The sequence below is a fragment of the Nematolebias whitei genome, chromosome 21, assembly GCF_014905685.2.
Source record: "Nematolebias whitei isolate Nwh7 chromosome 21, NemWhi1, whole genome shotgun sequence".
NCBI lineage: Eukaryota > Metazoa > Chordata > Actinopteri > Cyprinodontiformes > Rivulidae > Nematolebias > Nematolebias whitei.
This window is the reverse complement of record NC_056518.1, coordinates 9,546,196-9,570,986: the sequence shown is the minus strand read 5'-3', so window position 1 is coordinate 9,570,986 and position 24,791 is coordinate 9,546,196. Positions and strand designations below refer to the sequence as shown.

The 24,791-nt window shown below is 40.3% G+C and overlaps 1 protein-coding gene across 1 annotated transcript in view; it reads right to left on the bottom strand.

The window, feature by feature from the left end:
* aqr (aquarius intron-binding spliceosomal factor) overlaps positions 1-24,791 on the bottom strand; it is a 71,300-nt gene that overhangs the window by 21,308 nt on the left and 25,201 nt on the right. Inside the window, exons 21-29 of the mRNA XM_037695515.1 lie at positions 21,432-21,673; positions 21,136-21,285; positions 19,792-19,861; positions 18,723-18,833; positions 18,170-18,279; positions 8,784-8,919; positions 5,680-5,889; positions 3,223-3,360; positions 3,056-3,127 (exon numbers count right to left, since the gene is read on the bottom strand). Of these exons, the coding sequence (XP_037551443.1) occupies positions 3,056-3,127; positions 3,223-3,360; positions 5,680-5,889; positions 8,784-8,919; positions 18,170-18,279; positions 18,723-18,833; positions 19,792-19,861; positions 21,136-21,285; positions 21,432-21,673 (1,239 nt within the window). The remainder of the gene's footprint in view (positions 1-3,055; positions 3,128-3,222; positions 3,361-5,679; positions 5,890-8,783; positions 8,920-18,169; positions 18,280-18,722; positions 18,834-19,791; positions 19,862-21,135; positions 21,286-21,431; positions 21,674-24,791) is intronic.

Below are 24,791 nucleotides of genomic sequence, written 5' to 3'. Positions count from 1 at the left end.
ATTGATTCGTTGTGTCGTGCGATTATGCGTCTTTCATGGCGCTGCAGAGCCGTTTTGATCACCTGCAGGTTATTGTCAATGCTGACTGACTGAATAAAGTAAAAAAATAAAAAACCTCTGCAGCGCGAGTTGAACAGAGCGAGGCGGAGGCAGAGCAGAGGCTGTTTTCAAAGGAAATTACGTAAATTTTACAAATGACCAACGCAGAGAAAACTGTTCGACCCAAGTCCTCCAAAGTGTGGGAGCTCTTCACAAAGATAAAAACTGCGCAACATGCAGCTTTGAAAAGTGACGACACGACACGAGAGAACAACGCTGATAAACGTAAACATGTCGGAGTCACGAGGAGGATGAAGGAGCAGCAGCAGATACAACTCGTCTATACAATATTCTACATTTGTTCAGTTTCCAAATGAGAAAACTTAACGTCAGTCTCTCTGTAGCTGAAGCTGCTTGTTTGTTTGTTTGCTGATTAATGACAGTGATAGAGAACGTGTGTTACTTTTTATTTAATTTAATTGGTACAAGCAGTGTTTACATGTGATTTATAAATTTAACACAAAGATGGTAATAATTTAGTGATTAAGCTTCAACTTTTAATTTGCTGGCAAAGTCTGAAGACACTGCTTGTATGGCAGGATGAATTGCATTTAAACAGGAATTAAAGTAATTTATTACATCAACTCAAATGCGTGTAATTAAGTATTTTATATGTGTGTGTGTGTAATTGCTCTTTTAGCTACTTTTGCCTGAACCTAACACTGTAAGTGAAACAAGGCATTTCTTGAGTTGCTGTAAATTATGCTATAATGTGTATATTGCGTATAATTCTAGAATTGTGCAGCTCGAGGTGGCTGCATGTTGGAGCAGCTCTGTTACTTTCATTCTGAAATTTTGCTTTTGAAAACGTTAATTCCTCTTTTTCTGGATGTAAATTGCTTTTTTTGGATGATAATTTCATCTGGTATCAGATGTTGTATAGCTGGAAGGATTTTTACTAAAACCTTTTTACTTTTGGACATTTGTTATGGTGCGTAACCATGGCAACAATGTGTTTTTTTACAACTGGGAGCAGCTGATTAACATCTCAAAGCTCAAATAATATCTCAACTACAGCCCCAAATCTCAAATGAATTGTAAAGGAGGCGTCGCGGATGCATCTCCGTCTACCTGGTGGCGGTGCTCGAGTACCTGACCGCCAAAATCCCGGCGCTGGCGGGAAACACGGCTCGTGACAACAAGAAGACCAGGATCATCCCCTGACACCTGCAGCTGGCTGTCTGCAATGATTATGAGCTCCACAAGCTGCTGAGAGGAATGACCATTGCTCTGGGAGGATTTCTGCCCAACATTCAGGTGGTCCTGCTGCCCAGGAGGCCCGAGAGGCCCAAGTCCAAGTAAACGGATCAACATCTGTGGCCAGTTTCTTCATATCTGCTATAAGACGGACCACCACAAGAGATCCTTCCCGCCCACAGCCATCAACATCTAGAACAATTCTTTTATGAAACCTGGAGAATGAGCTACAGCAACATTTAATTTCCCTCTGGGATTAATAAAGTATTTTTGAATTGAAGTGAAATGAATTGTATACTCTCTCATTCCAGAAAACAACAAACAATGATAGCCTTCGTGATGGAAAGACATCATGGACACCACAGCAAGCAGTTGTCTTGACCGAAAGTATCCTTAAATGATCGTCACTGACATGAAGCCTCTGTCGATGGTTGAAGACGAAGGCTTCACTACAATGATCTACATTTTTAATCCAGGTTACACTCAAGGACACATTTTACAAAGTAAGGACATATTGTGAAGGTATAAGTCAAGTCAAGTCAAGTCATATTTATAAAACAGACATTTGTATGTATTTTTGTGCACATTTATTTTTTTAAGCTATTTGACTTCTTCTTTCTTCTTCTTTTGGCTGCTCCCTGCGTTTGGGGTCGCCACAGCGAACTAAGTCGGATGAAGACTTGGTTGTTGTTTTTACACCGGATGCCCTTCCTGACGCAACCACAGATCACCGAGCTACCACAGCCCTCTGTGTGGAGCAGAGAGATGCTATCTAGGACACCCGGAGGAGCAGATGGTGGGGGTTAAGGGCCTTGCTCAAGGGCCCAGAGTGGGACAAATGAGGGTGGGGGCAGGTGTGGGTGCTTCACCTACCCCACCCACATTTTTTTGATGTTGTCGGTACCAGGGATTGAACCGGCGATCTTCCAATCAAAGGCCCAAGAAAGAAGATTTTACTAACAGAATAGTCAAATAGCAACCTGTTTTTTGTGCGAATTGCTATGTCAGTCAAATGTTCAATTTTGGAATAAAGGGGTGGAAATTAAAACTTTTTTTTGCCGAATCATCGATTAATCGAAAAAATAATCGGCCGATGAATCGATTATTGAAATAACCGTTAGTTGCAGCCCTAATTTGCTGCTTCTGTGCACCGGGAGCGTGCAGACAGGGAGGAAATCAGGAAGGAGGAACGCTGCGCATTTCTTTGAAATTTATCAAGATAGCCACCTAAAACAATTATTTGTTTGAACGACATTATAGTAGAGGTGTGTCTCAGTTGAACTTTTACTTAATAAATGCACTTTAATGGTCAAGTCAGCTGCATTTCACCGGAGTGGTGTAGTGAAATGAAGCTGATTTGACGGTTGCTCCAGGCATAACCCCGGAGCTGGACATATGTGGCAGGCTATGGCAAGCCGATCGTGTCATTAATAGCCATTTTTACCTATTACATGATACAACGTCATGCCATACTACTTGAGTGCCATCTAGTGGTTGAAAATGGTAGTGTTCAATATTTTCAATGTCAGAATGAATGAAAATGGTCATATCTCAGTCAAAAATTGGTTCATAAATATGGGGAAAACCTAAATAAGTTGCTTCGGTGTATAAGTCACAGGGCATGCAAATTATGCAAAAACTGCAACTTATAGACCGATAAAGATAGTACTATGAACAGGGTACAGTCTAACCAGAGTCAACATATTAAGTTCGGTTGAATTACAGTCATGTCTGTAAAACATTTTCTGGAAAAAGTTACCTGTAACAACAGAGGGATGAAGGTCTCAATCTCAAGAATCTGTGCTGCTTCTTCCATCAGGATGTTGTCATACTAAAAGAAAGTGACGCTGATTTAAAAATCTGAACTACAGTGAATACACCTGTAACAAAATCCTCAAGTCTCAATATAAAATGATAAAGGTTTACCTTAAATCCTAGCTCTACCAGGTCATGACGTTTGAGGGCAGCGTGTGTGCAGGTCATGGCAATGATTTTGGCTTCTTTCACCAGCAGATACTTGGAGCGGTCCAGTCCACTCCTCAACAACTCAAACGCCCTAAACTCCTGATGGAGAAGATGAAAGCAGAAGAGTCAGGGGTGAAAATGAAGGACTGCCAATACACCAGCTAAAATCATCATACAGTAATGCGGACGTTCCTGATTCCTAAATTTGTTAATTTAGTTATTTGTTGTATTTATGCACACTGTTCTGATGAAAGTTTTAATGGAAACATGACAAATGATTTCTATGAAACAATAATGGATAACATTATTAGGCTAATACAAATCGCACACTTCAATATTGTGAAAAGACAGCAATTACATTATGACACACTTTGAGGCTTGTCATTAATCTAAATACTCTAATATCTCAACCTGACACTAATGTTTACTTCCTAAATGCCTCAAAGGAGAAAAAAAACAATCTGAACGTTAAAAATGTTGGGAGAAACAAAGGATAAACAGCTTTCAGTAATAAATATTCCCTACCACATTAACTTTAACCAAACAACACTGACAAAGTGCCAAAAATACATTTAGTTAAAAAGTGATTAAAAAAAAAGTCTGTGTGCTTCCATTCTAAATCTTAAAATACGTTTTGTGCCTAAAAACATTTAAAAATGATGTGAGCACCACAATCATAGTCTATTTAATTACTACAGAGCACGTAGTTAAAGAGCAAGCAAAAATATTTTATTAAAAATAAACTGCTGACCTACATGGGCCATCATGGAATAGTCTTTGAAGCCAGTCTATAACAAGTCTAAGGATATCCCAGAGTAATTTAGACATAATCTGTGCTTTAATCTGTCATAAGTGAGTTTCATACTTTGTTGTGGTTCAGTGATAAAGAGACCAAACAGCCTCTCTGTGGAGAAATATACTCAAAGTAATTGATTGGTGAATTAGTGAAACACAAGAAGCACTTTTGGACAAATGTTAATATAAAACTTTTACTGAAGTGGCCATGCCAGGAAAAGTTTTTGAACAAAATCTAAATCAGTTGTGTTGAGATTACTAGAGATTACTGTGGGGTGAAACACTAGAAGGAAAATATGGGCTGTTTGCTTCCAACTTGCCCCACTAACTGAAGAGAGGGGATAAAAAATGAGAGGGAAAGCTAGACTGGGACAGCACTGGGGCTTAAATATTTAATGTGTTACTATTTCAGCATTAATATTAAACCGATCAAAACATAAAAAATTGATAATGTCTATTTTTAACCCCTGTGGCCCCAGAGTGAATGAATACTGCAAACATTCACAGAAACTGTCATGGTAAAAAAAACAAAAAACTTTTGACAGACCTGAGGAGGAGGAGGACATAAACACAAATCCAAAATGCCCTTTTTGCTTGTCTGTCTGGCAACGTATTTTTAGAATATTCTTATGACAGCTTATTCAAAACTGCTTTTCCATTTGAAAGGCAGACAGACCAGCAAGCGCAGCAGGATGCTGCTTTTGCTACCTTGCACCACGTACAGCAGCATCTCTTAATGCGTGAGCAGATTTCACTGCAGCATGGGTGAGGCTGAGGGAGGAGGGAGGAGGTGCTGTGATGCAGCGATACAGAGGCCAGCCAGATAAATCAAGGTCACCACACATGTCGAGATATTACCTCCAACCAATAACTTTCTTTATTGCATTTTGAGACCGTTTCGGTGTTGCCATAAATCAGAAATGTATTCGTTAGCCTCACAGACACAGCTGATGAGCTGCAGAGGAATCATAACACATACTCAGATGTGTGCAAGTGTGAAATTGTGTGAAAACGAGCAAGGGGAGAAAATAAGTTGTGGTAATTTTGTTTTCATACTTATTTTCTCCAGAAAGGTTATCGAGGACAACAAAACTACTGTTAAATGTTTTTACTTTAATCAAACAAAGAAATGTGGAACTAAAAAAAAACACACAGAGACAGTGCCTAAACAAGCACAAGTAATTTACAACTCCGCTGTGCGTTAGAAAATGTGCAACATCTGGACACACAGCTGGCACATGGTCTGAGAGAAAAATTCCACTGCAGCTGGTAAAACTCTAGTTAAGCAAAAAAGACTAAGAAGCAAAAAAAATGTATTTATTGTATATCAAGTACAAGACTCATGTTTGTGCTGCTGTTGTTCACATATTGTTTTGCAAGATTAGTGTTTAGCGTATCTTAGTTTATATCTTAGATACTTAGTACTGTTTCTTTTACTATATATATTTTTGCTTTTGTTGGATGTAACTGGGACCCTGAGTACACAGTTTCGTTCCACCTCATACACCACATGTGATGCAAATGACAATAAAGAAGCTCGAACCTTGCATCTAGGTGTAATGATGCGTGCTGTACGGTTACATTTAGGTTTCCTTGGTCTCTGTGTATGGCTAACCATCTTACCTCCAGCTGTGTAAATATTTTCTTGATGTGGCGATAGCAGCCCTCTGCAATGTCCATGTCCTCTTCATACGATCGGCCCTTGAATACAGGCTGGGGAGCATTGGAGAAGTACTTGTGGAAGGGAAAGTATGTAGCAACAGCCTCCACCTCCACCTTCTTGCCCTGTTTGGGTTTGACTTTGCTCATGTACTCCTCCCAGCGAGACATCACCTGTAGAATAAAAAATGTACAATACAAAAATGTCCATTTAATTTATGTCCTCAGCTAATCACGTCCAAAATACAAACAAGCCTTTTGATGTGAATGAATGAATTATTTGATGAAAATCAGTTTTCTGGCAATTCTTAAGCTTAAATTTGGCTGGCAATATTAAACTATGCAATTACCAAACGTACCTATCCTGTTTCTATTGATTCACAATGCATGAGACCCCACTTTGCCTGTGCTCACCTGATTGTTCAACAAAAAAGTGCTAAACAATTGAGTCAAAACAAAAAATAAAATACATTAAATACAAAAGAGAACAGATAGCTTCAATAAATTACCTTCCATCAAACGGTCACAGCTGATGTTTTTAAAAATGTTTTAAAATAATAATAAAAAAAAAAAAAAACTTAACTTCAGATGAAGTACTTGTTTTTATGGACTAATGGAAACACTTACAAACAAATGAACATGGATCAAAAGTACTCAAGGTTTTGCAGAGTTAATAAAATCTTGAAATTTTTATAGCAAAAAGCTCAATGACTTCAAAAACTAAAGACTTTAGTCATGTTAGTACAGGTGCTGGTCTTAAAATTAGAATATGCTGAAAAAGTTGATTTATTTCAGTAATTCCATTCAAAAAGTGAAACTTCTATATTATATACATTCATGACCCACAGACAGATATATTTCAAATGTTTATTTATTTTAATGTTGATGATTATAACTGACAACTAATGAAAACCCCAAATTCATTATTTCAGAAAATTAGAATATTATTTAAGACCAATAAAAAAAAAAAAGATTTTAATAAATGTTGGCCAACTGAAAAGTATGAACATGAAAAGTATGAACATGTACAGCATCAATATTTAGTTGTTGCTCCTTTTGCCTGAATTACTGCATCAATGTGTTGTGGCATGGAGTGGATCAGTCTGTGTCACTGCTCAGGTGTTCTGAGAGTCCAGGTTGTTCTGATAGTGGCCTTCAGCTCTTCTGAATTGTTGGGTCTGGTGTATCACATCTTCCTCTTCACAATACTCCATAGATTTTCTATGGGGTTAAGGTCAGGTGTGTTTGCTGGCCAGTTAAGAACAGGGATACATAATCCTTAAACCAGGTACTGGTAGCTTTGGCACTGTGTGCAGGTGCCAAGTCCTGTTGGAAAATGAAATCTGCATCTCCATAAAGTTGTTCAGCAGCAGGAAGCATGAAGTGCTCTAAAACTTCCTGGTATATGGCTGCATTGACCTTGGACCTCAGAAAACACAGTGGACCAACACCAGCAGATGACATGGCACCCCAAACCATCACTGACTGAGGAAACTTGACACTGGACCTGAAGCAACATGGATTCTGTGTCTCTCCACTCTTCCTCCAGACTCTGGGACCTTGATTTTCAAAGGAAATGCAAATTTACTTTTATCAGAGAACAGAACTTTGGACCACTCAGCAGCAGTCCCAGGCGAGACACTTCTGATGCCGTCTCTTGTTCAAGAGTGGCTTGACACAAGGAATGTGACAGCTGAAACCCTTGTCTTGCATACGTCTGTGCATGGTGGTTCTTGAAGCACTGACTCCAGCTGCAGTCCACTCTTTGTGAATCTTCCCCACATTTTGGAATGGGTTTTGTTTCATAATCCTCTCCAGGGTGCGGTTATTGCTTGTACACTTTTTTCTACCACATCTTTTCCTTCCCTTCGCCTCTCTATTAATGTGCTTGGACACAGAGCTCTGTGAACAGCCAGCCTCTTTAGCAATGACCTTTTGTGTCTTGCCCTCCTTGTGCAAGGTTTCAATGGTCATCTTTTGGACAACTGTCAAGTCAGCAGTCTTCCCCATGATTGTGTAGTCTACAGAACTGGACTGAGACAATTTAAAGGTCTTTACAGGTGTTTTGAGTTAATTAGATGATTAGAGTGTGACACCAGGTGTCTTCAATATTGAACCTTTTCACAATATTCTAATTTTCTGAGACACTGTATTTGGGGTTTTCCTTAGTTGTCAGTTATAATCATCAACATTAAAAGCAATGAACATTTTAAATATATCAGTCTGTGTGTAATGTATTAATATAATATACAAGTTTCACTTTTTGAATGGAATTACTGAAATAAATCAACTTTGTCATGATGTTCTAATTTTATGACCGGCACCTGTATTTGGGTGTCATGAGAGGACAGTATAAATTAAGGACCATGGGAGATCGGGCATTCTGTGTGGCTGCCCCCCGCCTCTGGAGCTCCCTCCCTGACTATCTGAGAGCTCCACAATCATTGACTGACTTTAAAAAAGGCTTAAAGACTTTTCTTTTTAAGCAAGCCTATTCTGCGTCCACATGATTGTATCATTGATTTTATCACAGATTTTAGTTGATTGTATCAGATTTTAGTTGATTTTATCACAGATTTTAGTTGATTTTATCAGATTTTAGTTGATTTTATCACAGATTTTAGTTGATTTTATCAGATTTTAGTTGATTTTATCACAGATTTTAGTTGATTTTATCATTGATTTTAGTTGCATTCTGTAGCACTTTGAGATTTGTGTTAATGAAGAGTGCGTTACAAATTAAATTCATTATTATTAATAAATGGAACTCCTGAGTCCCTGCAACTCTCTTGCTCTGTAAGTCAATTCTAAAGTCCAAACGCAAATTCCAAAAATATTGAGCTGCGATTTAGACAATGTAGAAGTATTTAACTGCAAGAAAGAAAAAAACAACTTTGAACTTGTAAAATAATTTAAAAAATCTGTATGCAATAAGAAATAAGTTACTTTTAGTTGCAACTACTTGAACAAAACAAACAAAAAAAAAGTAACATTTGTATCTTAATCCCATTTTACAATGTTTTTTTTTCAGTTTTTAACAAAATAATACACATTAGTTTTGTCTTTACCTGATACAGGTAGAAGTGTCCGGCAGTCTCACAGGTGTATGAAACATCTCCAGGAACATCCAGGCTCTCCTGTAACCTTCCCACCTCTTTGAGAAGCTCCAGTCTTCTGGCTAGGACATAGTTCACCCTCCCATATCTGTGACCAGCACAATTGTTATTTAGTCAAAAAAAATAATCTTATAGTGGGGAAAAAACAAAACAACTTTTAATTTTCACACGTATAATTAGTTTTTTTTTTTATTACTCAGGAAAAGTTGTGTAAAAAAATGTATTTTTTTTTAAAATATTAATAGCTACTCCTAAATACTGATGATTCTATAATATACAGATAATCAGGCAGAGCTATGCTTTTGCTTGTTTTGTTTATCATGACTGAATATACGTTTATTTACAAGAATAATTGTAGTAAATACACCGTTTTGTTTTTCTTGCATCTTTTGTGCAACTGAACGGTCCTGAGCTGCAAAGGGACAACAAAGCCACTCACAGGAAGTAGGCAGGGTCATGGGGTAATATTAGAGGTGAACTATTTTTAGACCTGTTTCAAAGATCCTCAGTCAGCAGATGACTCAAAGAGGATCATGCTGCTCTGACTGTTTGGCTACAATCAAATACATGGGAATCTACCTAGCTCTTAAAACAGATGTGCATTATATAGACACTATGAAAAGAACACACTTTGTGCCCAACACCTGAATGAGGGGTGGTGTGGTTCATTTTAACCTTAAACCAACGTGACATTCTGAATGACTCAAACATGTTTTCTTCTTAATAAAAAATAAATTATTCTATGCTTTCACCCAAAACTACTTCTAAAATCTCTTTAAAAATGTCTAACATGAAAAGACACCTTTTTTTAAATGAAGTTGTAGCTTCCCTCTTTGTTAGGCACTCTATAGTTCTGCTATCCATTTTTTTATTTTTTACCTCATATAAAGTGTTAATTAAAGCCCTCAAGCTTTAGCTGGTGTCAGTGGGCTGGAAGAAGTGTGGAGTCTGCATGTTGTTATGAGGCAACAAAGCAGGGAGAACATGGTGAATACAGCACACTATAGCTCTTTCTTTCATGTCTGCATTGCTGCATAATTTAAGGATGCAAGAGACTGCTTTCATGTGAATACTCCATTTGCAAACACTGACTGTTCATATATCAGTCACGCACTTACACATCAGGCAGCAGTCAAACAACATGTACAGCAAATGAGAAACATACAGACATCCCCACTCTCCTTTAGAAGTAATACTACAAGCTGCAGAGTGCCTGGATCTGTGATTTACAATGAAGCCCGTAAGGGCACTTTAAATAGTAACAGCATATTAATATTCAGTGACAGAGTTATTTATATTCGGCAGCCACCTTATAAATTCTGTTTGGAAAAGAAAAAAAAATATTCTGACTGATTCATTCATCAAGATGTTAAAAATAGCAGTAGTCATGTTGAGCTGTAAATGTTTGGGTATCCTGAGATTGGCAAGTCTTCTTCAAGACTGGCACTGAATGCTTGAGCACGTATAATGTTACCGTAATTTCCAGACTATTGAGCGCACCAGAATAGAAGCCGCACCCACCAAATAAAAATTAAAATTGTACATATATAAGCTGCACTTGTGCATTAGCTGCAGGTGTCCACATTGTAACATGAGATATTTACACAGAAAGATTTTTTAAGCTTTTAATTAAACACGTACCGTAACGTACACAAATACATACAGTAAATGTTTTCTCTGAACAGTGCTGGTAACACGGCTGGTTAAATAAATAAATACAGTAGCCTACCAGGAAGTCATTGGTCGCTATGTCGCCATCTTCATTTTCCACCTGCGCACTGCACCCATGAGCATGTGCTATCCTCCATCACGCAGCAGTCTTTTAAAACCCGTTGGTGATAGAGGATTTTTTTTTTTTTTTTACCTGCTCCAGTGTCAGGATCCACTGGCAGACTTGAGCAAAATTTGCTCTTAGGAGCCATTTACACGGCGCACATTTTAAGTGGAACCACACCTTTCTCTCTGCGGTTCTGTGTTCCTTTACACAACACTAGTAGCACATCTCCTTGAATCTGGAGTTTCTCAACCCACCTCTGAGTGGAGGATTTCAAGGCAGCCACCCACTGTTATGTACACATCTCCCGCAGAGGTGTTAAAGCACATGCACACAACAGGTATACATTTCACGCACGTGCAGACCAACGGCATATTTCTATCAACAACAACAATGCGGCAGAGTATAACATACTGCTTTTCTGAGCTACGACTGATGGAATATATTTTGTCTCGTAGTCAATCTACACCAGAATGTAGCTGCTGTGACTGACATCTGTGTTGTGACGAGACACCAGTCGGATCCATTTCTAATATCTCTATTTATTGAATGAGCCTGTCGAGGCAGGTTCTGGTCCGCTCAGTGACCGGTGTGGAGCTGTTAGATGAAGCGGTCCCGTCGACTCGTATCCAAAATCCATGTCTATATGTTTCTCATTTGCTGTACACTTTGTTTGATTGCTGCCTGATGCAAGTGCGTGACTGAAAATCCAGCATTAACTTGTTGTTAAGTTGTTGTTAGGTGGGCTTTAAGCCCAGAGGAGAGTCCTTACAGAGAGCGGTCCTAGGCAGCGCGCATGCATATTAGGTGAATGTACAAAATTCACAGCGCCAACTAATGACCCGGCATGGCAACTATAGCAAATTTGGAGGGGGGGGGGGGGGGTCCTGCAGATGCATGTAAACATACAAATCTGTCTGTGTTAATGCGGATGTTTTCCTCGAAATAACGTGAAAAAAAACTATGTTTCCCCCGCCGTGTCCATGTAAATAGGGCATGCAGTCAGTTTTGGTAAACGATTTCTCACCGCCATCATCCAAGCCTCCCACTGAGCTTGAAGTGCCATTTTAAATGCACGATTCATACTTATGTCAAATGGCTGCAAATACTTCATTGTGAAACTTCATTTCCCCCCTCCCTGTGGGGGCACAACAGGGAGAGGAGGAGAGAACGGGGAGTAGACCAATTAAACCAAGCTTCATTAGGGTTTCATTGATCCACTGTGACCTGTTTGGTAATTTCATTGGTCTGATTTTTTTTTTTTTTATCTTTATTTTTATAGGAAGTCTCATTGAGTCACGAGGACCCACCCCGCAAGAGACGTGCATTGGGCAGCTATGTGAGCGCCCGGGTGTGATGAGGCTAAATGTTTTGGCGGCATGGAACTCATTAGCCCGTACAAAACAACAAAACAAAACAAATTAGCTGCAGCATTGTATAAACTGCAGTGTTCAAAGCATGTGAAAAAAGTGGCAGCTTATAGTCTGGACATTACGGTACACATTCAGTGTCTATGAAGAAAAAACTGAGTCATTTTCCCTTTTCTTTTTACACACACTTACACTTTTTACAACACCCTTGAAATCCTCATCTGTTCTTTACCCTGCAAAGAGTTCTGCAATAAAAGGGGCACCACCTCCATTAGGCTGGTTAAAATGTGTGTAAAAACAACAAGGCAGTGTCACCGAATGCAGTTCATTAATTGAAATTCTTAAGTATTTTAATGGTTTTGAGACCATTTTGCACATTATCAGTGTAATAATTTATGCATTCATTTATTTGTTTGGATATCTTCTTAGATTAAGATATACTATTAAAATAGACTTAGACTAGAAGGGGTGTCAAACTCACAAAAGGGGGGCCAAAACGAAAACCTTTTTCAAACTAAGTGCCAGTTTCAGAATTTACATTAATTCAAGTTAGATACCAACATCTTTTCTTGGTTGTAGGTTCTTCAACAAGAGTTTGATTGGTCTCATTTGATGTTCTCTGTTGCACTTTGGACATCACAATCAAAGATTACTGAAAAAATTCAAGTGAAAAAAGTATTTTATGTTTAACATATCTTCTTGGGGGCCAGATAAGATGTCACCGAGGGCCAAATTTGGCCCCCGGGTCTTGAGTTTGACATATGTGGACTAAGGTGTTGTGTGTCCATGAAGTAAGAAATGGACAATTCAACTCCCAGATTCTCAATAAACTTGTAATAGATGACCTTAATCATTTTGTTTTACATTTAAGGATTCAAGGTCATACCTGCAAATTCAGAAGGGATGAAAAAGGTGACAAATCTAGCACCTGCTGCCCCCCCACCCCACCCCGGAAGATTTTGTAATTTTTTTAACAAGCATTCTGGTATACTCCAAGATTAAAAAGACAACATGCTTCAGGTAAAAAAGACATTTACTAACATATCCTAATTTACTGAGAACATGCATATGATGGTGGTGGTGGATTTTGGGCATTCTCCCCCAGAAAATTTTGAATAAAGTAGATGCCATTTCCTGCATTCTGGTGCATTTTAACGGGTTGTTAAACATCTACGTTTACCTACATATGTAAACACGATTCAGTAACTATTTTAGATTCAATTCAGTTCAGTTTATTTATATAGTGCCAAGTCACACAACAGAAGTCATCTCAGGGCACTGAACAGAAACATTCACATACATAACAAGTAAGTTGACATTATTTATCTGAGGAGCAGACTGTTGAGTTTAACTTGGTCGCAGAACTCGCATCTTGAACAAGCATGAAGGCGACAGTGGAAAAGAAAAACTCCCTCATGAGGAAGAAACCTCCAGCAGAACCAGGCTCAGGAGGACAAGCAGCCATCTGCTTCGACCGGCTGGGTTTGAGAGGACAAACCCAGAAAGTGACAAAAAGCCAATTTCATAAATCTAAATTTGTCAATTTGTAAATGTTTCTTAAGAGAAAATCAAATTTATGTATATAAAGAAATGTCTTGGCTACAATATAACACCCTGCCCTACAAAAGAGGACAAGTTAACAAAAAGCACAGATGTACCTCCACTGGTAAAGTCCCAAAAAGCACAAAAGTTGCTAAAGGGACTGTTGCAGAAGAGATTTGATTTTAGCACCAGCTACCAAATCCTGGTCTACTGCACAGAGACCATGACCTGCTAAGATGCTGTAGAGACATCTAACAAAATAAAGTTAGATCCTCTGGATGGATTAAAAAATTGTTGAAATTATTGATCATGCATCAGGATATTTTAAAGACACCTCGTTCAACTAGTCCATATATGCATCACTCATTTTAAACTCACTCCTATGACTAAGATAATGAAATTAATGCGACACCTTATCACAAACAATGACTTTAGGGGTAAACTTTTTATTTGCAACACAACGTACCATTGTGCTAAGCCATGGTGAGACACAACTGCATCAGGGTTTTGTCACCCTGCATGTAATTATTAAAATAAAATCATTTTCAGGTTCCTTCTTACCTTGGTGCCACAGTTTCTACACTTCATAACTTTTATTCCTCTTTCCTTCAATGTTCACTTGGAATAACATCCATCTCCTTCTCCCATTGTTTTCCTTAGCACTATTCCTTCCCATCACTGATTTTTACCAATTTTACTTTCCAGAAAACTTGTGTTACCGGGGTTCTTTCTCCCCAACATGATATTTCTCCTTCAATGTATTCTCTAGAACACCATCAGCTGGACTTTTCAAATCTTAGGGAAAAAACTTGCAGCACCCGATACAGACACGCTAGCTAAGAAGCTAAGTTCTCCGTATCTCTCACACATCCTAATCTCCCCCCGCCCCGCCAATCAACAACTTGCTGTAAGCTAACACGCAACACGGCATTCTACTTCCGGGAAGATGGCGCCACTGTGCATGGCCTGCCCTCCACCTCTGTCAGCAGTGATTGTGTTTTTTCAGTTTTTGTCATTTTTCACCTACATCGACTCACTGCTGGTTTATGAACGTAATCAACTCCTAAATCTCAAACCATCTGCCACCAGTCTCGCTTTGTTTGATCATAATGATCGTAACTCTGGACCCCCTCTTGGACCCCCACCTCTGCTTGAAGACGTTCCTGTTTAACTCCGCCGTGGTATCCTGCCCGCTCGAAGACATCGCTCCAGGCGCCGTGGAAAACGGGCCGGCCGTCTTGTGAGGATCAAAGCCTGGCGGGCTGCTGCTTACTCTTCAACCGAGGACCACATCTTAAATCACCTGCCCTGGCGCTGCACCGATCCACCCGAGTCCTTCCCGGTCCCACGGGTCGGGTCGCGCTTCCACAGCAGACTTGTTCGCCGCGGTTGGGCTTCCGGTCGTTGGAGTCGCGGGTCGAACTCCACAAATCTGAGACCGCTGGTCTTAACTTCATGGACAACTTCTCCTGCTGTGATTCCTACAAGGATTGCACTGATAAATGCCAGGTCACTGGCTAATAAAATGTTTATCTTGAAGGACTTTTTCTCCTCCACCGGTCTGGACTTCTTCTGCATGACTGAGACGTGGCTCTCCTGTGGTGAGTTCATGGCCCTGTCAGAAATTGTACCACCGGACTGTTCTTATTTTAATGCTCCGAGAATATCAGGCAAAGGTGGTGGATTATTACCTTTTTTCAAAAAACGATGGAATTGCAAACTAGTACAGATACCAGCTAATTTTTTGAGCTTCGAACTCCTGTGTTTTGAGGTGGGCCGTGCAAATCCTGTTTTTTCCTGCTGTGTTATACAGGCCACCCAAATATAATAAGGACTTCATGGCTAAACTCTGACTTTTTAACTTGGATTCTGCTCAGACATGATCGGGTTTTGATTCTGGGAGATTTCAATATACATGTCTGTTGCCCTGAAAAGCCGCTGACTCAGGACTTTCTAGATCTGATCCAGTCTCTGAACTTTGTACAGAATGTTGCAGGACCAACTCACCAGCATGACCACACACTGGATTTAGTGTTAACCTTTGGTTTATCTGTTTCTGAGTTAGAAATTGGGGATGCGGTTTTCTCCGACCACAAACCCATTTCTTTCAGCACTTCTTTTGTCAACGAGTCCAAACCCCCTCCCTCTCCAGCCAGGCCTTGGCGAATATTTAACCCTTCCACTGCTGCGCTCTTTTCAACTGCTTTTACTAAAAACTCTCTCTTAGTCATTGAATCCTCTTCCATGAACACCCATGAGCTAGTCACTGTATATCAAGAGACCTGTGCTAAGGTTCTTGACCTAGTTGCACCATTAAAAATTAGGCATCCAAAGTGCAATCCACACCCTTGGATGAATGAGATCACTCGCGCAGCCAAACGTCAATGCAGGAAAGCCGAACGTAAATGGAAGAAGGACAAACTTCACGTTTCTTTTATCATGCTAAAAACATGTTACAAAGAGTACCAAGCCTCTGTTAAATCAGAAAAAACAAATATTTCTCCCAAATCATCGCCTCAAACAGCCACAATCCCCACGTTCTTTTCAACACTATTAACTCCATTTTAACCGTGCCTTAGTCTGCCAACTGGGAGGTCCCTGCAGTTACGTGTGAGGACTTTGCCAGTTTCTTTGTTAAAAAGGTTGAGTCGATCAGGTCACTGATTTCCTCACACCACAGCTGACCCCTCTGTCTTTGTCCCCTCCACATCAGTTTTGAACCAGTCTGAACCCATTTCCCTCTCATTTCTAAATGATGTCATTGGTCATATGAAACCCTCAGGTTCCCCTGCTGACCCCTTCCCTGCATCGTTTTTTAAACAAGTCCTAGCCTCCATTGGACCCTCTGTTCTTGACATTATAAACAGCAGTATGGCTACAGGTGTAGTTCCTGATGCTTTAAAACATGCAGTGATAACTCCTTTAATAAAAAAAACCGAACTTGACCCTTCAACCTGCTCAAACTTCAGACCCATCTCCAAACTTCCCTTTCTTTCTAAGATCCTGGAGAAAATAGTTTTCACTCAATTAAACGAGTTCTTGAGTGGAAATTCTATTCTTGAGATCTTTCAGTCTGGCTTTAAGAAACTACACAGCACCGAAACAGCCTTAGTTAGGGTCTGCAACAACATTCTTCTGGCAAATGACTCTGATCAGTCTGTAGTCCTGGTACTCCTTCACTGTACCGCTGCATTTGATACTGTGGACCACAGTATCCTTTTATCCCGGCTAGAACACTGGGTTGGGATTACTGGTGCAGCGTTAAGCCCACAGTATACTGCCTCGTACATCCATACGCAGAGGTATGCACTTTTTTGTCAAGAAGCAGTGATCTCTTCCTCCTCCGTTGATGCCATGACTGAAATGGTGAGAAATGGAGGAATTTGTCACAAGCGAATTAAACTCAGGTTCAGCGTGGCTGCGGGAGGGTCTGGAGATTTCCTGGTGTGCTGGACTGATGTGTGGGCTGTAGAGCCAGCGCTCTCTGTTTTTTTTTTTTTAGATCTTTTTATTAACAACATATAAACACAGAACACCACTGCGGTGGAGGCTGCCAGTGCTCACTTTTTTTCTTTTTTCCGACCTGTCAATCAATCCAGTAGGCGTGTCAGCAAATGACCAATCGGCGACCTCAATTTGTCCCGAAGGTAAAAGCCCCTTGTCTGTGAAGCTGCTCTGCAGCTGCTCGGGGTGTACGCTGGAGTATGAAGTCTGAACCCTCTGCGTACAGTACACGCGTACGTACGCGTGAACGGACGTACGCAGCAGTATATTGGAGGCTTTAATGCTCCTCAACCTCCTTCCTGAGGGGAGTGGGGCAAAAAGTGTGTGTGTGTTGGGTGAGGGGTCCTTCATGATGCAGATGGCCCTCTTCCTACATCTGGAGGTGTAGATGTCTGTGATGGTGGGGAGGCTGACTCCAACAGTCTTAATTTACACAAGTTAGCAGTGATTTAGTAGTTATTGCTTTTGTTATTCACAAATGCATGACTCAATAAACAATATTTTCTAATGGAAGAGACCAACTTTGTCATCATTTTATACAAAAATGTGTAAAACATTGCTTTTATGTGTTTTATGCACTTAAATCCATACTGACTGCAAATGTTTTGTAATGATCAATTACTTTGACTTGTTTGACAATTGTTTCCAAAGTTTTAGAAAATTGTTAAAAAACAAATAAAAAAAAAACCTGGCTTGTGATTAGTGAAGTGCCTATCTTCATTGTTGTACAACTGTATAACTTAAATCATTTTAAAATGCTTTTTATGATAAAATACAATGGCCCGTTGGTTCCTGCAGTCTTGGGTAGTAAAGCAAGAGTTAACCAAACAGACTGTTGAGTGCTGCGGGGACAGACGCCTATCACTGGTGGAAAGGTCAGAGACTTCAGGAACACCTAATAAAGACTAACAAGGTTCATGCTATGGTACATGAGAGTATTGAGTAACACCATCACTGTGCAGGTTTACACTCATTAGGTACACGGACAGCTGTTCTCAGGAGTGTGTGTGTGTGTGTGAAAGTGAAGCACATGCAGCCCGCTTATCAGCTCACACATAAAAACATCTGAGTTTGCACATGTGCTTTTCTGTTTGTTCAGGCGTGCTGATCTGTGTGTGTTCTTTCCATCAGCTGCCTGCTGTCCTCACCTGCTGAAGTCTTTCTCAGTCTCTAGCTCCTCCTCTCCGTGGCCCAGACGCAGAAGGTGGCGCTCATCTATGTCTAGAGCCATGATCTTTTCAAACAGCTGGTTAAGAGCCTGGTGTGGAATAAATCAGTAAAACATGAACATATTCAGACAAGAAAAATAATTTCTCTGTGCGTTTAATCCATATTTTAAACAAGTTAAATAATATAATTACAGTTATAAAATGTCAGCTTCTAATGAGAATATAAATAGTAGATGTGGGAGTTGGGGGGATTATTATCGCTCTATGCTTCTTGTGGATAAGGTTCCCTCTGGCGAGCCTCCACTGGTGTAAAACACAAGCAGATAACTTTATGATTTAATACTAAAAAGGGAGGGCTGTGGCACAAAGGAGCTTAAATTTTTCCTTCATGGTATAAATGTGACAGTAGCTTGATTAATGGGCACTTCTAAGCTCAAGCTATAAACTCTTCAGACAACTTCACTTGCTATTTCAGCAGTGTTAGCAAACTTTAGTCTTTTCGGTTTTGTGCAGAGGTGCAGTGTGTGTTGACCTGATTAGAGTGTGTGACTATGAGAGTCCTTTGCTCAGGAAAGTTGTGATAGAGGTTGGAGATGATCTGAACAGCAACATCTGTCTTTCCAGTGCCTGGAGGGCCGACAACCTAAGGACACAAGCGGAGATGAGGGTTATGAAGAGTGAAAGCAGAGAAATGCATCAGATGGACACAAAAAATGCACCACAGTGAGAAATTAGGCTGAAAAACACGTTGATAATGAAATGACTGAAAACTTGACCTTCAAACAGGCAAGAGTGACACTTTATTATCAGGTCCAGCACATAGCATTTTTGGACTTTGGATAATTTTTAAAAAGGAACCAGTGAAGAAAAAATAGTCTAAAATTTAGATTTTTAAGCCTTTTAAAATTATTATGCAAATATTACTTTCACTTACTTACTGTGTGTAAGTTACCAACATAATAACCCAAAGCCTTGCTTACTGAACTAAAGAGGGGAAGCGTGTGAGTTATATTTAATTTACTAAACACATATTCATGAAACAGGTTAGTCTTAATAAGAGTCTCTCAGGTGAGTAATCTCTGCTAAAAATAGTAGTGAATTACATATTCCTGAATAAATCAGTGCATAATCAGCTCCTTGGTTTCCCTACATGAAAGCTGGCTAAACCAGAAGGTAGGGTGTGCATGTTAGGGCTGCTAATGAATGTGACATATGCCAAAGGAGGAAGGTTAGAAGGGGTGAAGAGAGAGGCAGATGAAAGCATGCACAGACAGTTGGTTTATAACCCAACTGACAAGTTATTTGCCATATTTAACCAACTACAGTAGATATGCAACAAATAAAATATCCTGCTGTTATTCACTTCATCTGAGCATCCCTTTCATCAACATGTTATACTACTCACAATATCAAAACAGCAGGGTGAATATGCATGTTGGTCAATTTATAGAATTTTATCTGAATTCTTATTTTCGTTCTTTGTTGATGACTACTGATTTTTTTTTTTTAAATCCTACACTGATGTATTTTTTTAAATGCAAAATTACTTTTAAAACCTGGAATATATATAAATCTTATGTGAACATCTTACACAAACTTACCATGGTTAGTCCTGGTTGCATCCCAGCTCGAATGGCTTCAATCTGAGTAGGTGTAAACTGGATCGTATTCCTGCAAGAAAATTAATAGTCGGGTTTACAATCACCTTATTTACACTGAAGCGCTTTGACAATGCATTTGTACCTAAATGAGTTTATTTTCAAAAAAAAAATAAAATAAAATAAAATAAAATAAATATATATATATATATATATATATATATATATATATTTGACTCAAGTGGAGGAGTTCAAGTATCTCAGGGTTTGTTCATAAGTGAGGGAAGAATGGAGCAGGGGATCGACAGACAGATCAGTGCTGTTTCTGCAGTCCTGCAGACTCTGTTCTGGTTTGCTGTGGTGAAGACGGAGCTGAGCTGTAAGGCCAAGCTGTCTATTGCCCGTCTGCTGGTCTACGTTCCTACCTCATCTACGGTCAAGAACTTCGGGTAGTGACCAAAAGAATAAGTTTGCGGATAAAAGCAGTCGAAATGAGTTTTCTCCTCAGGGTAGCTGGACTTTCCCTTAGAGAGATTCTGAGTAGAGTCGCTGCTCCACATCGAGAGGAGCCAGTTGAGGTGGTTCAGTCATCTGGAAAGAATGCCCCCTGGACGCCTCCCTAGGGAGGTTTTACAGACATATCAAACTAGGAGAAAACCCTGGGGAAGACGCTGGACAGACTACGTATCTCGTCTGGCCTGGGAACACCTTGGAGTCCTCCCAGAAGAGCTGGAAGAGGTGGCTGTGGAAAAAGATGTCTGGAGAGAGCCTCAAGAAATGAGGAAATCAAGAAATCAAACCAGCCAGATTCTTGCATTTGAGTGGGAGGTTAATGGCTCAGAGTAGGAGGCTGGAGTAATTTCCCAACACAAACACATAGATGTTATGTGCAGTGAACAAGTCAGAGAGCGCTAAACAGGTACAGTAAAAATAAAAGTAATAATTTATTTGTTGTAGAACGACATTGCTTTCAGATTAACGTGGTCTGCTCATTGATAAACAACGTTTGCACATTTTAACATCAGCTGATGTTCTGCAGCAGCCTGAGACAACATGAAAACTAGTCCTGTAGGAAACTCCCACCTTACATTTCTCAGGGAACTTCATAAAGAATAAATCTACCGGTATTAAGCAGGTGTTTCACATTTGCCTACTTTTTTAATGTTTTGTTTTTCTCTACTTAGCGAACGTATGTTTGTGAAAAAACTGCTTTACATCATAAAGTGAAAAAAAAAACAACCTTTGAAAACAAGGTCAGTAAGCAAAAATGTTTACCAGAAAACTAAGTTTTAGACCCATTATTGCTGTAAGACGTAAGTGGGGAGAGCCCGACTCATGTCTTCTCACCGTTTGGGTTGGTTGTAGGGATATGGTCCACGGTTCGGTGTGACATATGGTTCAGCAAATAAGGTTTTGTCTTCCTCTTTGTCTTCCATTTCTTCATCAGCCTTTCTCTTTTTGCCTTTGTCTGTTTTGTTTGAGATGGGAAATTTGATTCTGGTAACAAAAAAACAAAAGGAAAAAACAATATATTACAATATACTTTACTTTTGTATACTTTAATAATAGCTGAGTCTTCATTCTACAGCGTGATTCATATGAATATTAACTAAAGAAAATGTTTTGGGTTTGTTGAATTTTACCTGAAAGGAGGGACTTGCAATTCGGGGTTCTCCTCCAAAACCTTTATGGAGTGATCGGGGAAACACGACCGCAGATGGTCCAAAGACAGAAAGGTGTCATTGAAGTCCAACACAGAGATCTGATTGGGCATCTTGGAATAGTGGGCGCTGCCTGGGTCACCATAGCCCAGGATGATATCATGAAGCCAGTCTGGGACAACGCATTCTGTGTTCATCAGGTGTCTGATTGTCTCCAGCACTGCCTAATGCACATAAAATGAAATATTCAACAGGTATCTAACTCATGCATTTAAATGTTGCATTAAAAAGATGTCTCACTATGGGATATGCCTCGTACTTCCCAGAAGTATTAATCTCATTACGTCAATCCTGATTGGCTGGTGATCGCGACGCCTGTGTCTCCTACATGCTCAGTAGTTTGTGTTACAATGTAGCATCATTGGAAATTGAAACACTTCTTCGAACTTTGCCCCAGAAGTGTTGTCTGGTGAAACATTTCACTCATGCTACCTGAGAAACAAGGTTATGCAAGTAACCTAAAGTTCTCATTCCTAGCATTCGTTTCAATGTCTCAGTATGAGGATATGGAGACTCCAACCACCTGCACTTAAATGTGCCTGCTCTGTTCCAGCAAAGACCCAGAGTTTAAAACAGCTGATGGCACACTTGGAACAGAGAACTCCAATTTATAGAATTGAGCAAAAGCAAGTGGTGAGGACCAACTCACCAATGCAAATATGTCCTGAACAGAGACCCCTTTAAAAAGGGCTTAGGATGCAGGAGTAGGCATGCAGGCCCACCTGTGCTTGAAGGACTTGGCGTGTATAGGACACTGCAATCACTACCACAATCTAGTCGGAGAGCCATTGCTTTGTGATAGGCTTGCCCCTATGAGGTTTCACCCAGGACACAAAGAGATGATTGCTTCTTTGAAAGCTGCTATTCCTGCCCAAGTAGGCATGTACAGGTCCTTCTAAAAAAAATAGCATATTGTGATAAAGGTCATTATTTTCCATAATGTAATGATAAAAATGAAACTTTCATATATTTCAGATTCATTGCACACCAAGTGAAATATTTCAGGTCTTTAATTGTTTTAATACTGATGATTATGGCATACAGCTCATGAAAACCCAAAATGCCTGTCCCAAAAAATTAGCATATTTCATCCCACCAATAAAAGACAAGTGTTTTTAATACAAAAAACGCCAACCTTCAAATAATCATGTTCAGTTATGCACTCAATACTTGGTCGGGAATCCTTTTGCATGAATGACTGCTTCAGTGCGGCGTGGCATGGAGGCAATCAGCCTGTGGCACTGCTGAGGTGTTATGGAGGCCCAGGATGCTTCAATAGCGGCCTTAAGCTCATCCAGAGTGTTGGGTCTTGCGTCTCTCAACTTTCTCTTCACAATATCCCACAGGTTATCTATGGGGTTCAGGTCAGGAGAGTTTGCAAGCCAATTGAGCACAGTAATACCATGGTCAGTAAACCATTTTCCAGTGGTTTTGGCACTGTGAGCAGGTGCCAGGTCGTGCTGAAAAATGAAATCTTCATCTCCATAAAGCTTTTCAGCAGATGGAAGCATGAAGTGCTCCAAAATCTCCTGATAGCTAGCTGCATTGACCCCGCCCTTGATAAAACACAGTGGACCAACACCAGCAGCTGACATGGCACCCCAGACCATCACTGACTGTGGGTGCTTCACACTGGACTTCTGGCATTTTGGCATTTCCTTCTCCCCAGTCTTCCTCCAGACTCTGGCACCTTGATTTCCAAATGACATGCAAAATTTGCTTTCATCCGAAAAAAGTACATTGGACCACTGAGCAACAGTCCAGTGCTGCTTCTCTGTAGCCCAGGTCAGGCACTTCTGCCGCCGTTTCTGGTTCAAAAGTGTCTTGACCTGGGGAATGCGGCACCTGTAGCCCATTTCCTGCACACGCCTGTGCACGGTGGCTCTAGATGTTTCTACTCCAGACTCAGTCCACTGCTTCCGCAGGTTCCCCAAGGTCTGGAATCGGCCCTTCTCCACAATCCTCCTCAGGGTCCGGTCACCTCTTTTCGTTGTGCAGCGTTTTCTGCCACACTTTTCCCTTCCGACACACTTCCCACCGAGGTGCCTTGATACAGCACTCTGGGAACAGCCTATTCGTTCAGCAATTTCTTTCTGTGTCTTACCCTCTTGCTTGAAGGTGTTAATGATGGCCTTCTGGACAGCAGTCAGGTCGGCAGTCTTACCCATGATTGCAGTTTTGAGTAATGAACAAGGCTGGGAGTTTTTAAAAGCCTCAGGAATCTTTTGCAAGTGTTTAGAGTTACGTCGTTGATTCAGATGGTTAGGTTAATAGCTTGTTTAGACAAACTTTTCATGATATGCTAATTTTTTGGGACAGGCATTTTGGGTTTTCATGAGCTGTATGCCATAATCATCAGTATTAAAACAATTAAAGACCTGAAATATTTCAGATGGTGTGCAATGAATCTGAAATATATGAAAGTTTCATTTTTATCATTACATTATGGAAAATAATTACCTTTATCACAATATGCTAATTTTTTGAGAAGGACCTGTAGAGCCTGGACTGGACAAAGCTTGTTTGAACGCCATTTCTCAGGTGCAAAAAAAAAAAAGGCATCACAACAAAGGATATAAGAATAATAATTGGAGAAAACAAACCCACCAACTTAGGCATAAAAGCAGGGTTGGCCTGAAGTGAGACCCTTACAACCCCAGGACAAAACTTGGTACAGGAAGGGCACACTGAAAGAGCATGGACATCACTAACACATTTAGCAGAAGCCATGGCCAACAACAGCACTGTCTTAAAATGGCAGATATTTGAGGTAGACCAACTCCAGAGGCTCAAATGTGGGGCTGGAAGCCCTCTAACACAACAGCCCGATCACAAGGGGGAGCTAGAAGCCTGAAAACTGGAAGAAGACTGCATGCCCCCTTCATAAAACGGCCCACCAAAGGGTGTTGGCTGCTTGTTTTCCCTTCAAAACCCACATGGCATGCTGATATAGCAGCTAGGTACACTTTAATTGTAGAGAAGACCTTTCGTTTTTCAATTAGTTGCTGCAGAAATGACAAAATTTCTCCAACCTAACACTGAAAAGAGAGGTACCCCCTTTCAGAGCACCACTCCTCAAACACCCTCCACTTACAGTCATACATGGACAAAGTGGAGGGGACCCTAACACTCTGAATAGTATTTATCACATTCTGAGGAAGCCCTGCTGTGTCTAAATTATACCACTCACGGGCCAAGCCCATGAATTCAGGTGCTCTGGGTGTGGGTGCAACTGTACCCCACTCCTGAAACGACATGCCCTCCCATAGGGGGACTTACCAC